The 12514-nt window shown below is 42.0% G+C and overlaps 1 protein-coding gene across 2 annotated transcripts in view; it reads right to left on the reverse strand.

Moving 5' to 3' along the window:
- SH3KBP1 (SH3 domain containing kinase binding protein 1) overlaps nucleotides 1-12514 on the reverse strand; it is a 338270-nt gene that overhangs the window by 204088 nt on the left and 121668 nt on the right. For both annotated transcript variants that reach the window (XM_065915717.1, XM_065915718.1), the window contains one exon: nucleotides 7180-7303. In XM_065915717.1, the coding sequence (XP_065771789.1) occupies nucleotides 7180-7303 (124 nt within the window). The remainder of the gene's footprint in view (nucleotides 1-7179; nucleotides 7304-12514) is intronic.

Below are 12514 nucleotides of genomic sequence, written 5' to 3' on the forward strand. Positions count from 1 at the left end.
TGGGAAATGCTGGTCTGGTTTCTATTCGAGCTTATTTGCATGGGCTCTTCTCTAGTACATGGAAACATACAACACCAACCTCTTTTACAACATGCCTTATAAATATAAACTTGAACACACCAAGGTTCAACTCAGAACTTGTGAAAATAAGCACTGCAGACAATGGTGCAATGTGGCTGAACCCAACACTGTCCTTGGACTCTGGTATGTTGCATAAAGCTTGTACAATTCCAGCACTCTGCACCATGTGAATCGTAAACTCATCTACAACATGAGACAACTTCGGTCATTCCCACTTATATAGACTCTCTGACTTTTAAAAGGTACCTCAGGCTTTATGCCAGCAATATAAAATACAAAATAAAAAAAATCAAGTGAGATTTCAAGTGGATTATGCACTATGCAGTGTTTTGAACTCCAAATGCTTTTTCTCATAGAAAGAAAGTCGTAAGTGGTGATTAAGTTCCCAGACTAACCCACAATGTAGCTAAAACAAGGCACATCTGCAATGTCATCAAGTAAAAAAATTAAAACAATAAAATTAAAGAAGAAACAGATTTATTTATCAAGAACACTTATGCTCAGTGGTATATCCAGAGGAGCGTAGAGGGGCAGCCCCTTCCCAAACAGGAAGGGACTTCCTGTAGAGAACTGACAAATGATAATGAAGCCAGCAAACTCAATTGGCTTTTTATTTCACTACCTGCTGACAACTGAAGAAAACATCAGTAATACAATACTACTCCTCTGAGTAAAACTGGGTTCAACAAGAAGTGAAGCAGTAGTTAGGAGTACTTGGATGAAGTACTATGAAGGTGGAGACCGTGGCTTACCCACGTGGATTTTAGTGTAATTCTTTACTGTGTGCAAGTTAGTATCTATACCTAGAGTCCTGCCTACAGGAGTCCTTTTTTTTTTTTTTAATGCTTATCAGCAATTATCCTGGTCAATAGGGGTGTAAGAGATGGAACAAGGACAGAGAAACAGATTCTGTGAGGTCAACGAGTAAATATTAGAAGAGAAAGAAAGGAGTCAAAGAGAACGCATGTATAATGTGAGAAGCCATGGGTCTGAGATGGAATTGCACAGACTGAGAACACTAAATCAGAGGAACCAAAGGCATCCTGCACAAGACTCTCCCTGGGAGAAAGAAAAGGTGGGGAGGAGGAGGAGTTTCCTAGGAGAGCCACCAGGTGGAGCCACCACCACAAAACCACTTCAGGGAGGGTCCTCTGAAAGGACTTGGGTTGAAGTCTCAACCATTGACTGTTCCATGGGACACTCACGACTCCACCGTTAATGTTTTATTCCCCAGGCACAGAGATAAAAAAGGAGATAAATATAATAGAAGAAAAATTCTAAAAATAATTTTGTCAATGACTCATACATTAAAAATTATAGAAAAAACATGATAGGAACATCCTTCTAGAATGACTTCTTTCCACTCTTTTCATCACTAACTCTAGGCCCAGTAGGCAGTACTACTCAGATGAGAAAATGGACAAGAGCAACATACTCTAACACCAATTACTGGTCCTAACATGGGCTCCTAATAAAACATGTCAGAAATGCAGCCAGGGACTAGTTACTGCATAAGACCTCTCCATGGTCCCTTTACTCTCAAACTTTCAAGAATGAAGGTCCACTGGGGCAAAAGAAAAGACCATAAATGCATATACAGACACATTCAGATAGACATATATATTACTGCATGACGATATATGATATTCATCTACATTCATTGCCAGGTGGCCAGCTTTATTTTTATCTTCCCATGGGTGAAGTGACAGCCAAGAGCTTCCACACAATAGTAATGCCTTCTCTTAACCCTCACTAAAAGCCAGCAATTTAGGTAAAACAGACAGATGATTTGGAAACTTGAAGAAAAATCTGACTCAATGCCCCCATTTTCTGATTCCTAGTTAACTGGAGGTAACTCATATTTGTTTCTCCAAAAAGAAATTTGAAAGGAAAAAAGTCTTGCTTCTAGAAACAAATCCCCAGATCTCATATCTATGTCAAACAACAAAGCACTGGAAAACCAAAGTAGTTGACATTTTCTTTATTAAGGACACACTTGTTCCATCCTTTGTTTACAGTTTCATTTCAAACAAAGAACCCAGAGCCAATCGATCCATGCCACTGCCTCTGAGCCAACCCAATAGTTCCACATCAGAATGTGCACATTTATATACACACGCACACACTCACCCATGTTCTGATGAACAAGCCAATGGATACCTCAAGGATATTATTCAAAGTTGCTAAGTAAATGCTCAAGAAATGAAAGCTTGAACAAACATTCCCCTTTCGTATAGTCACGGGAGGGAGGTCACTATGGCCAAATGTGTTTAGGGATTAGAATGACTAGTGCTGAAACTGAGAAGAAACATAAACAGAAGGTGAAATTCTTCTGACAGCTACAGGCAGCAGACCAAAATGGAGATCTTCTGTGAGCAAACACTGGGTCCATGTTACACTGAGGGGCGTGTATGCAGCCCCAATCCACACATAAAATGAATTCTGGAGAATTTATGCACTAACTTTTAAAGCAACAGTGTGTCACCAGAGGCAGAGCAGCTGCTGGTCCCTCTGGCAAAGAACACTTCTGAATTAAACCTGTCTGAAGGACTAAATATACAAGAAATGAGTTTCAAACATTCATGTGCTTCAAAGTCATAGCCACATTACCAACTTGGATAGCAACCCTCCCTCATCTCATCTTGAATCTTATCTCATAGCATCAGCACTATACCTGTTACATAATATCCTTTAAACCTTCAGATCTTTCCGTATTAATCTCTGGAAGGGGCAGTAAAATGCAAATGCATAACAAACCTTAAATAAAGATGGTAAAAGCAGTTTATCTTTAGGAAGGCAGATGCCAAAGTAGCAGAGCGACTTAAAAAGATGATTATAGAATACATTGTATATTAGGAGAGCATAACAATAATAATAATAGCAAAGAATAATAAATGTGCAAAATACAATAGAGACTTACCAAACACTGAATTCATGATAAACTGGAAATAGAAACAAGGACATATAAAGCCAACCAGAAACATGCGGAGTGGCTTCACATTCAGAATGACAGAAGTAAATAAGAGATATATCCCCACTGTGCCAGAAAAAAAGGTATAAGAAACGTGCAGCACTTTCTTAACATTTCTCAAGTGACACAACAGACTGGAACTGCTTACTGGCAGGACCCGCTGGTATTTTTCTAGTCTTTCTCTCTGTCCCAGCACAAAGCACGGGGCCAGGACCACAGTAGGCACACAGGAAACATGTGTTAGGGAATGTCTGTTAGTATCCCAAAGTGAGGAAAGAATAATGTCCAAAATTACAGGCATCAGGAGGGGTTCAGAGAGAGGCAGCCTCCCCATGAGGCTGCTAATGGTGCAAAAACTGGGAAACAAGAACCCTGAAACAGAAGCTGATCCTCACAGAGGCCAGCAGGGTACTGATTCCAGGCTGGACATTTAACCTATCACATGGATAAACCTTGATGAGAAACACTTATAGGGTGAAACCAAAAGATTTTTAATTATATTCTACTTCAAGTGGAAAAGAGTCCATATTCAAATGAACAAAACCCTCTTTGCTCATTTTCAAGGATATACTTATTTTATTTGCTGTTAACTGTTAAAGCATCCATTCTGTTCAGTTATGGTTTTAAACTCAAGGTGTGAGTGTCTTTAAAAAATAAACTACCATGCAGTAATGTTAAAATTTAGGAGGGCCCACCACTTTCCTATATGGGTTCTATGATGGAAGAAGCAAAAGAATAAATCATTCTCAGAAGGAAATAGACAATCTTTTTCTTTCTGGTTCATGAGAATGACGTTTTGCTCCAAGAAAAGTTTTTAGATTTTCTGACTGTAATTTGCTAATATTCTGGAGTCTGGGGAGGATATACACCATCCATGCTTTAAGTTTACATAAAAAATGACCTCTCAGGCCTTGGGGAAGGTTTATTTTGACCAGGAAGCTCCCTCGCTGTGACTCAGGTAAAGCCCAGAGAAGTGGCCAAGGGTGAGAGCAGATACAACTGTCCTTAATAGTGCTAATGCCTGGAATATATAGCTGATGGTTGCCAGGACAACAGGATGATCTGCTTGCTCACTTGCTTGCTCTCTCTCAATTTCAGTCACATCTTTTACTTAAATAAAAAGCCCGGGGAGTCATTCCAGTACCTCCCTAAATCAACTCTGTAGAGCTTTGCAAAGGTTAAAGCTGAAAACTGAAACCAATCGGTCCCCAAACTCATGTTTCCATGATCCTGGCCTTTTCTCAAGGCTATGAATAGCTCCCATCAAATGTAGAGTATCTTTTGACCTTCTGCAGGTGCCTTGGTGGGGAGGGCAGTGAGCTCATCCCACACCATGAGCTACTACAACCCATTTGCCCCTGCTGCAAAGTGAGGCACGTCCACAATGCAAAAACTTCTGGACACAATATTTCTTCAGCTCAGTCTGTCTCAAGTTCGGGGCTCAAAAAAATGGTTCAATTTCAGACTTTCCATAGAAATAGACTTCAGTCTTTATTAAACCATTGCTAAGCCTGTATCAAATGATATAGCCCATATAAAGTAAACAATCATCTCACATTTGATAAAGATGAAGAAAAAGAATCTGTGTTAATTCTGTCAAATTCACACAGGGTCCAAGGCTGAACCACAAGGTGAACTCATATACTATAAGAAAAGCTCCAAGTTGGTAAGTCTAAGTAGCCTATTACTACACTCTGAAGGCAACTTCCTTCCATAACAACAGCAAAGACAAAAACATCCAAGCGATTTCTAGGGACAAAGCTTGATGGAAACAAAGGGAAGGAGGAGACTCTTGTCATTTACGGTAACTCATAAAACTTGAAAAAATTAGTCGGACAGAAGTGTTTACAAGTAACTAGAATCATCCCACAGATTTAGCCTCTGATCCTTGTTTTAAGGGGGAAAAAAGTGGTTTTTCATTAATTTGGGGTGGGAAAAAATGTAGCTTTTGAGCTCAGCACAATGAACTATTTATCTGGCCTGACAAGGCCAATCAATCCAGCTCCCTGTTTATTATAAGGAGTAGTAGGATACTGTTAGCCTTGATGAGTGGGGGCAGGGCCAAAGACAGCCCTGATCCTGGTACACAATTCTTCCCTTCAACTGGAAATTTATGTTTGGCCCAGGTGACCTGGGGGTCAGTATGAAGCCTGGGATAGAATGAAGATGGTTTCTTATGCGTTTCATATTTATAGGACACCCCCAAGTACTAAGGTGTCAGAGTCAATGACAGATTCATTATATAGAATACCTAAGAGTAATAAAAAGTTAGTCATAATCAGGTGGAGGCTTAAAAAGGGAATATTAAAGTCAGGAAGCCAGTTCTTTAAATGCCCTTTTCTGGTTAATGAAAAATTCTGCAGGGAACTTCAAAGGTCATATTTTTGTTGTAAAGAGACAATTATCTGAAAAGTTTGACTCTTTCATTGATTTAAAAGTTCTCAGGTAATTTTATCAAATTCATCTGGATAATTACCTTAATTCCTTAATTAATTCCTTATCTTGTTATATTTATGAATTACCTGAATTATCTCTCTTATTTACTTTACAAAAACAGAGCTGGCTGGAAAGGCCTTGCCATTGATCTTTGTGTATGCAATTCCTCAGCCCACCGACCCAAGCAGGATCAGGAGAAATGGGAGGGGCTCAGGTGAGCAAGGGAGGTTTGGGGGTGCAGACCCACACACTGAACTCTAGCTGTCCAAGTCCAATGAGTGCAGGTCTCAGGAGTTCTGGAACCTACTGGCAAGAACGCAGGATGGGCTCTGGGCTATGGCTAAAGTTTTAGAGCTAGACAGCCCAAATTCTTAAAACCGGAAATCTCCATTAGCAGGATGGGTTTTAAAAAAAGAAAAGGAAAGAAAAAAAATCCTATAGCTGCTAACCAGCGTGGGCCTCCAGCCAATATTTCATCTGAATAATTCAAAAAAGGAAATGTAACCCAGGGCAGCTGGAGAGGGTAGAGGAACAAGCAGGAAGGAAGAGAGACACAAAGCTGAGGTCTCAAGCACTATGATCAATGGACAGTTTATTGGACAAAGTCTTACAACATCTAAATTTGATGAAAGATTAGCTGTTCTTCCCCCATGGTTATGTAAATTTGCCTTCTTTTTTATTTTTAATGGGACCCTTTGCTAATACATTTCTGGCTCCTGCTCTTTGACCAGTTCTATGTTTCTCTTTGTGTTTCCCTGGTGGTTCAGAGGTTAAAGCGTCTGCCCGCAATGCGGGAGATCTGGGTTCGATCCCTGGGTCAGGAAGATCCCCTGGAGAAGGAAATGGCAACCCACTCCAGTTTTCTTGCCTGGAGAATCCCATGGACAGAGGAGCCTGGTGGGCTACAGTCCACGGGGTCGCAGATTCTCTTTAAGGAAGTAATAAGCCCCTGAAAAGGCTGCCTCTGAAAGTTAAGCTACCTCGGGTGTGATTAGTGTATGTGTGGGCTGGTCCAATGGGGAGGATGGGCATGGGAGAAACTAAGGCAAATCGGTTTCCATTTTAGTATAAAATTGAGTCAGGTCATCTGTGCCATCTTATAGAATCTCTCCTACCATTTTAAACAACAAGGTCACAATGGGTGGACAGGGGAGAAAACAAAACTCCAACCAGCTGATACCTGGAAAATCCACCAAGGTGGAGACAAGATGGTGAAAGGTTTTCTGGTTACACAGAAGGCTGAATGAGCTGCATCTCTCTAAGTACTGCCTCCTAAACTGAGAGACAAGGCCTGTGTTTGGGAGCCCAGCAGTCGGAGAGAGAAAGAGACTGCTGAAGTCTGCCCTTAAATTAAGAAGAGAGCATGGCCAGACATGCTCGGCTTAGCCAGCACCATAGCATTCTCTGAAGTCACCTTTCATCCATAAAAATAGACACGAAAGAGAAAGCTAAAGTCCTAGAAAAATTATCATTTAGAAATTTAGCCTACCACTGTAAAAAAAATTTTCATTAGTTTCCTTTAGTATGGTTATTGTATCGCTACTTGCTGTGTATGACTGTGTGTGCATCCAAAATGTATACAAAACCAATGACATTCAATTTTCCAGCAATTCAAAATTTGATCCAGTTCACCCAGCAGTTATCAGTTTGGGTTTGTGTGTGGGGAGAGAGCTCTCTCTCCTTTGCCATACCTCTCTTGTTGGTTCTTAGAATTGTTTCAGAAGACAGCAAAGCATTTCCACTGGACACTTCGTGCATGGGCTTTTCTGGAGCTTTGCTGGAGAGAGGCTCTTTCTTCATTTCCTTCTTTATTTCCTGTGAGGATAGAGAAAAGGAAAACAAGATTGTAGTTTAACATTTTCAAACGTCTCTATTTTAAGCTTCAGCTTTCTGGAATGAACTACAGTGACCTCAACTCAGCACAAAATTTTAGAAACACCATTTCCTATGTGTTTGTTGTTTGTTTTCCTTACATTTAGTAGAGAAGCACCTGGTCCTATAAAGCAGAATAATGTCCAATACAGTGATTCAACTTTCTGTGACTGTGGTGAAGTGATCATAAAGGCCACCATACAACTCTAAGTGACAGTCTGTTCTACTTTTTGAACAATGACAAGCTTTGGCCAAGCACAGTCACCCCTCAAAAGCTTTCTGGTTTCTATTCTTCCCAACAGGGGTTTAAAGAAGTATATTCCCAAATCACCACTGCGCTCACAGTTACACTAAACCCAAAAGAAGACTTAAGTTCATTTACAGTTACCAAGTTCCTCTGGCTTTTTAATCCTTAACCAAGAAAAAAACAGGTAACAAACTAAAATAAAGACTATCGTCCTAAGCCGAGGTCGGCAAACTAAGCCCACCATGTGCTTTTGTAAATAAAGTTTCATTATAATACAAGCCCATTCATTTCATTTAGGTATTTTCTATGGCTGCTCTGATGCCACAACAGCAGAGTTGAGGAGTTGGAGCAGAAATTCAAGCCCCAAATACCTGACCCTTTACACACAAAGTTTACATGAGGTAGTCTCTTATCAAAGCTCCATTAAGATCTGGATTTTAAAAACCTGATGCCTGATACAATCCTTTCAAATTACTTTAATAATTTACATAATTAGTTCAAAAGCATTAAGAGTCAGAAATGATAGTAACTGACAAGTTGCAGATCTGGGCTGGGGTTCTGGGCTTGTCTGGACCCAGGATCACATTGACTTGAGAAGAAGGGAAAGCTAAGCACTTGGAGTCAAAGCATACCTGGGTGTCAGGAAGGGCTCAAAGAGGAAAGATGTGTTCTTTAGAAAGAGGCTGGGGCAAGAATTGGGCATGGGTCCTTCAAAGAATGAACAGGAAGATGGAAAGTTTGGTGGGAGGCCACACTTTGGCCTGGGCAGAGGTGGAAAGAACAGAACAAAAGCTTGTCAAAACATAGCCACTGCCTAGCAGCTTCCTACACACCCAAGTGTTAGTTACCGTATCCAATTCCCCAATTGCTGGCCCTGTTCACAACAGCCTCGCCCTCTCTCCCTCACCAGGGCCCCACCGGAAACCAGCAACTGCGGCTGGTGCTCTGCTAGGGTGAGAGTTTCAGCTGGCGCACCAGGCCAACACAGCATAAAGCTGTGTGCATGCGCGTGTCTGTATACGCACTCCCACCTCAGCAGCCTGGCACCTGCTAGAACAGCAGTTGCTGGGGGTTTGTGCAGCTTCACGGGCAGATGGCATCAGGGGACAATCTGCAAACACTGCCAGCCTGAGTTGCATGAAAGGATGCTTTCTTAGTGATGGCTGCCAGCCTGCTGTGGCTCTAGAAATACAGAAAAGCAGCCACCATGGGGTCTTCTTTCCCAATGGCTGCTTCTTTTGTGGGTAGAAGAGTTGCTTAAACATCACTCTCCACTGTAGGGTGGGTATGACCATGCAAACACCAATTTCTCAACTGGACACAACATAATGCAGTGATGCAACATCCAGTTTTGCCAAGGAGTGATTCAGAGAAATTCAGTGGGCTGTGGGTGACATGCTGAGTACTTGTTTAGCACTAACCATTAATGGCATGCAGCTGGGGAAGGATGAAGGGGTTGCAAACATGAAAAATTGGGGTGGTCACTGGGGAAAGCCTCAGAAGCCATGGTTGTCAAGAATGTTCACACCCAAGGCTTCAGAGCAGCACCTTATGAGCTTTGAAGGACTGATCTGATGAAGCAGGTGCTTAAGGGCTGAGAAACCAGCAACAGGAGAGGATCTGGTTTATAAATTTCAGATTCTGTGCCCCACACCAATGATTGTTCACATTTGCCAGATACATAAGCCTAATGATGACACAATTCCTTAAGTTGCTTCTTAGATGGAAGCAAGGAGACAAAACCTAAAATATGCCTTGCCCTTTTCCAAAGAAACCAACCAGACACGCAGTCATAGCAGTTCATCCTGCAGACTCTCCACTGGCCCAACAACCAGGTTCACCCAAGCTCAGTGTAACCTCACCAAAACCAAACATCTTCTCTCCGATCTGCCCCTTCTCTGGGAGCGACGGGAGCTATCCTGCTTGATAGCTCATTATCTGCCCACTTACCCTGGCTGGAAGATTCAGCGTTAACCTTCATATCTAACCAGCCACCCAGCTGGGCTCTATCTACTTCCTTAATCTACTTCTCTCCTTCCTCCCATACTGCCTTAAAAACATGAGAAAAAAAAAAACAACAAAGAACTTGAACAGACATTTCTCCAAAGAAAATATACAAATGGCCAATAAGAACATGACAAGATGCTCCACATTATTATTCACTAGGAAAACTTAAATCAACACCAAAATGATATACCCTTTCATTCCCACCAAGATGGCTAGATTTTTTTTTTGTAAAGGAATACAAGTGCTGATGAGGACGTGGAAAAATTGGAATCTTTGTACACTGCTGGTGAGAATGCAAAATGGAGCAGTCACTGTGGAAAACAGTATGGTGGTTTCTCAAAAAGTTAAACACAGAATTACTATATGATCCAGCAGTTCCACTTTCAGGTAATATACCCCAAAGAGTTGAAAGCAGGGACCTAAACAGATAACTTGTATGCTAACGTTTAGTGCAGTATTATTCACAAAAGCCGAAAAGTCGAAACAACACAAGAGTCCATCAAAAGGCAAACAAATAAACAAGATGTGGCAAGTACATACAATAGAATATTGTTCGGCCTTGAAAAGCAATACAATTTTGATGCATGCTACAACATGAATGAACCTAGAAAACATCATGTTAAGTGAAATAAGCCAGACACAAAAGGACAAAAAATGATCTGATTCCATGTATATGGGACATCTAGAATAGGCAAACTCAGAGACAGAAGCTGACTAGAGGTTACCAGGGAGTAATGGGATGGGAGGATGAGAGTTAAAGTTTCACAGTTATGGAGTTTCTGTTTGGGGTGATGAAAAGTTTTGGAAACAGTGGTGATGGTTGCATAAAATTGTGAATGCAATGAATGCCACTGAATTGTACTTCTAGATGGCTAAAATGGTAACTTTTGTGTTACATATATATTTTTTACCACAATAAAAAATACACATGAATACCATCTTACTTTTGAGAGTTTACCTTGTGCTAAAGCTTCCTCTAAGAGCTGCACCTGGACTGCAACTTTTAACATGCAGAACAGCCCTATTTACTGATGCACATGCCAAGTCACAGAGAGCTGAGGAAACCTGTCCGAGGTCAAACAAGGAGACGCCAGGATTGGAACTCAATGGTCTAGCTTCAGAGCTCACCTCTGAACCACTCTTCCCCCAAATGCTGCCTGTCTCCAGTCCCGCCCTCCCTGTTCCACCTCCACACTGCCTCAAGGGATGGTTTCCTAAAACTACTGTCCACTCTTGTCACTCTCCTCCTCAAAGCCTCCAATTACTTCCAAAAGACCACAGGGAAAGCTCTTACCTTCAGAAACTTTTCAAATTGCACCGCAAGTCACACGTCCCTGTGTATTCACTTTTGGCTCAACCTATCTGACGTATGTACTGACCCCATGTACCAACTACCGTGCGCATGCAAGGTGAGTGGTGCACCTTTTGAACACCCTGACATTCACAGACATCTGATGTCATGGACCCCTACTGGGGGGGCTCCAAAAATAGGTGACAATGCTAGCAATGACACAGCCTTACATTGGCAAGGGTTTATATAAACTAAAGTGCTGTAACAGACTTTTCTTCACTTGCTCTTCACAATAACACTGTCATTTTGTTACTGAAAAAGAAAAAACAACCTGATTTTTCTAGACTGATATATTTTTGCACACAAGAATCATGAGACCCAGTCAGGGAGGATGCAACACCATCAAAAGGCTATGAGACTAGTATGGGGCAGGGAGGGCCGTGGAACCCAGCTCCGGGCCTTCCAGGCAGACCTCTCCTGCTATGGCTCACTTCCCCCGAAGAACCAGTGTCCTGGCTATAGTGCATGTATACTAAGTTGCGTCAGTTGTGTCTGGCTCTGTGAGATCCTATAGACTGTAGTCAGCCAGGCTCCTCTGTTCGTGGGATTTCCCAAGCAAGAATACTGGAGTGGGTTACTATGCACTCCTCCAGGGGATCTTTCTGACCCAGGGATCGAACTGGTATCTCTCATGTCTCCTGCACTGGCAGGTGGATTCTTTACCATGAGTGCCACCTGGGAAGCTCCCTGACTATAGTGAGGAGACTCAAATCACCCCAGCCATGGCTCCAGTGGAAAACTTCACTTTCCTCCACACCTAAAGAATCTAATACTGCTTTATCCCTAAGCCCACAAAAACTAGGGCTGAAATCCTTGAAGACTCTTTATCATTCACACAAAATAGCTCTTTGCTGCAGAAGAGGGTGGATTTGACACTGGAATAACCCCTGCTTGTCTACAGTTGCCAGGATCCCTGTACCTGGAGCTCTCCGAGGTTCTGATCCAAGTTGGAGGATGCCAGATTTCCTGGGTATGAGCATTCCAAGCCCCCAACCCTCAGTCTCAGCTTTCTAATGATGAGGCCTAAGTTATTAATCATTTATTGAGAATGGATCCTACTCTCTCAGTGGTATAGAACACACCCTGGGTCAAAACTGTGGGACACGTGGGCTTACAGAAATTCATACATGTCTGCAGATATAAATCAGCAATGATTCTGCTTGCTTTAAAACACAACAGAATAGTCAGGGTATCCACTATCCTAAACCTTTTTAGGAGGTAAGGGAAACCCAGTTTCTCTCTTCTCAAATCTGAAGCCTTAACAACAGAAACTCTGCTTGGACCGCAAAATTGAGGCCATCAATAAACTATTGATGTTCCCATGACACTCAAACTGTGTTGCAAGGACCTCCTGAGTGAACGGAGAGGGGAATTCACGCCATTCCTGCTTCCCAAAGCAGTATGCTCGTCAGAGTCTGAGATGGTTTATCCACAACTGGAGGCCAAGAAACCCTGATAATGCCACTCTAGCAAAAATTCTGTGACACATTTAGCAGCCTGCAAACAGCAGCCTCACTGGGCAAAGGCATAATTCGTACACCACTAGGAG

Source organism: Muntiacus reevesi, chromosome X, assembly GCF_963930625.1.
Source record: "Muntiacus reevesi chromosome X, mMunRee1.1, whole genome shotgun sequence".
Classification (NCBI taxonomy): domain Eukaryota; kingdom Metazoa; phylum Chordata; class Mammalia; order Artiodactyla; family Cervidae; genus Muntiacus; species Muntiacus reevesi.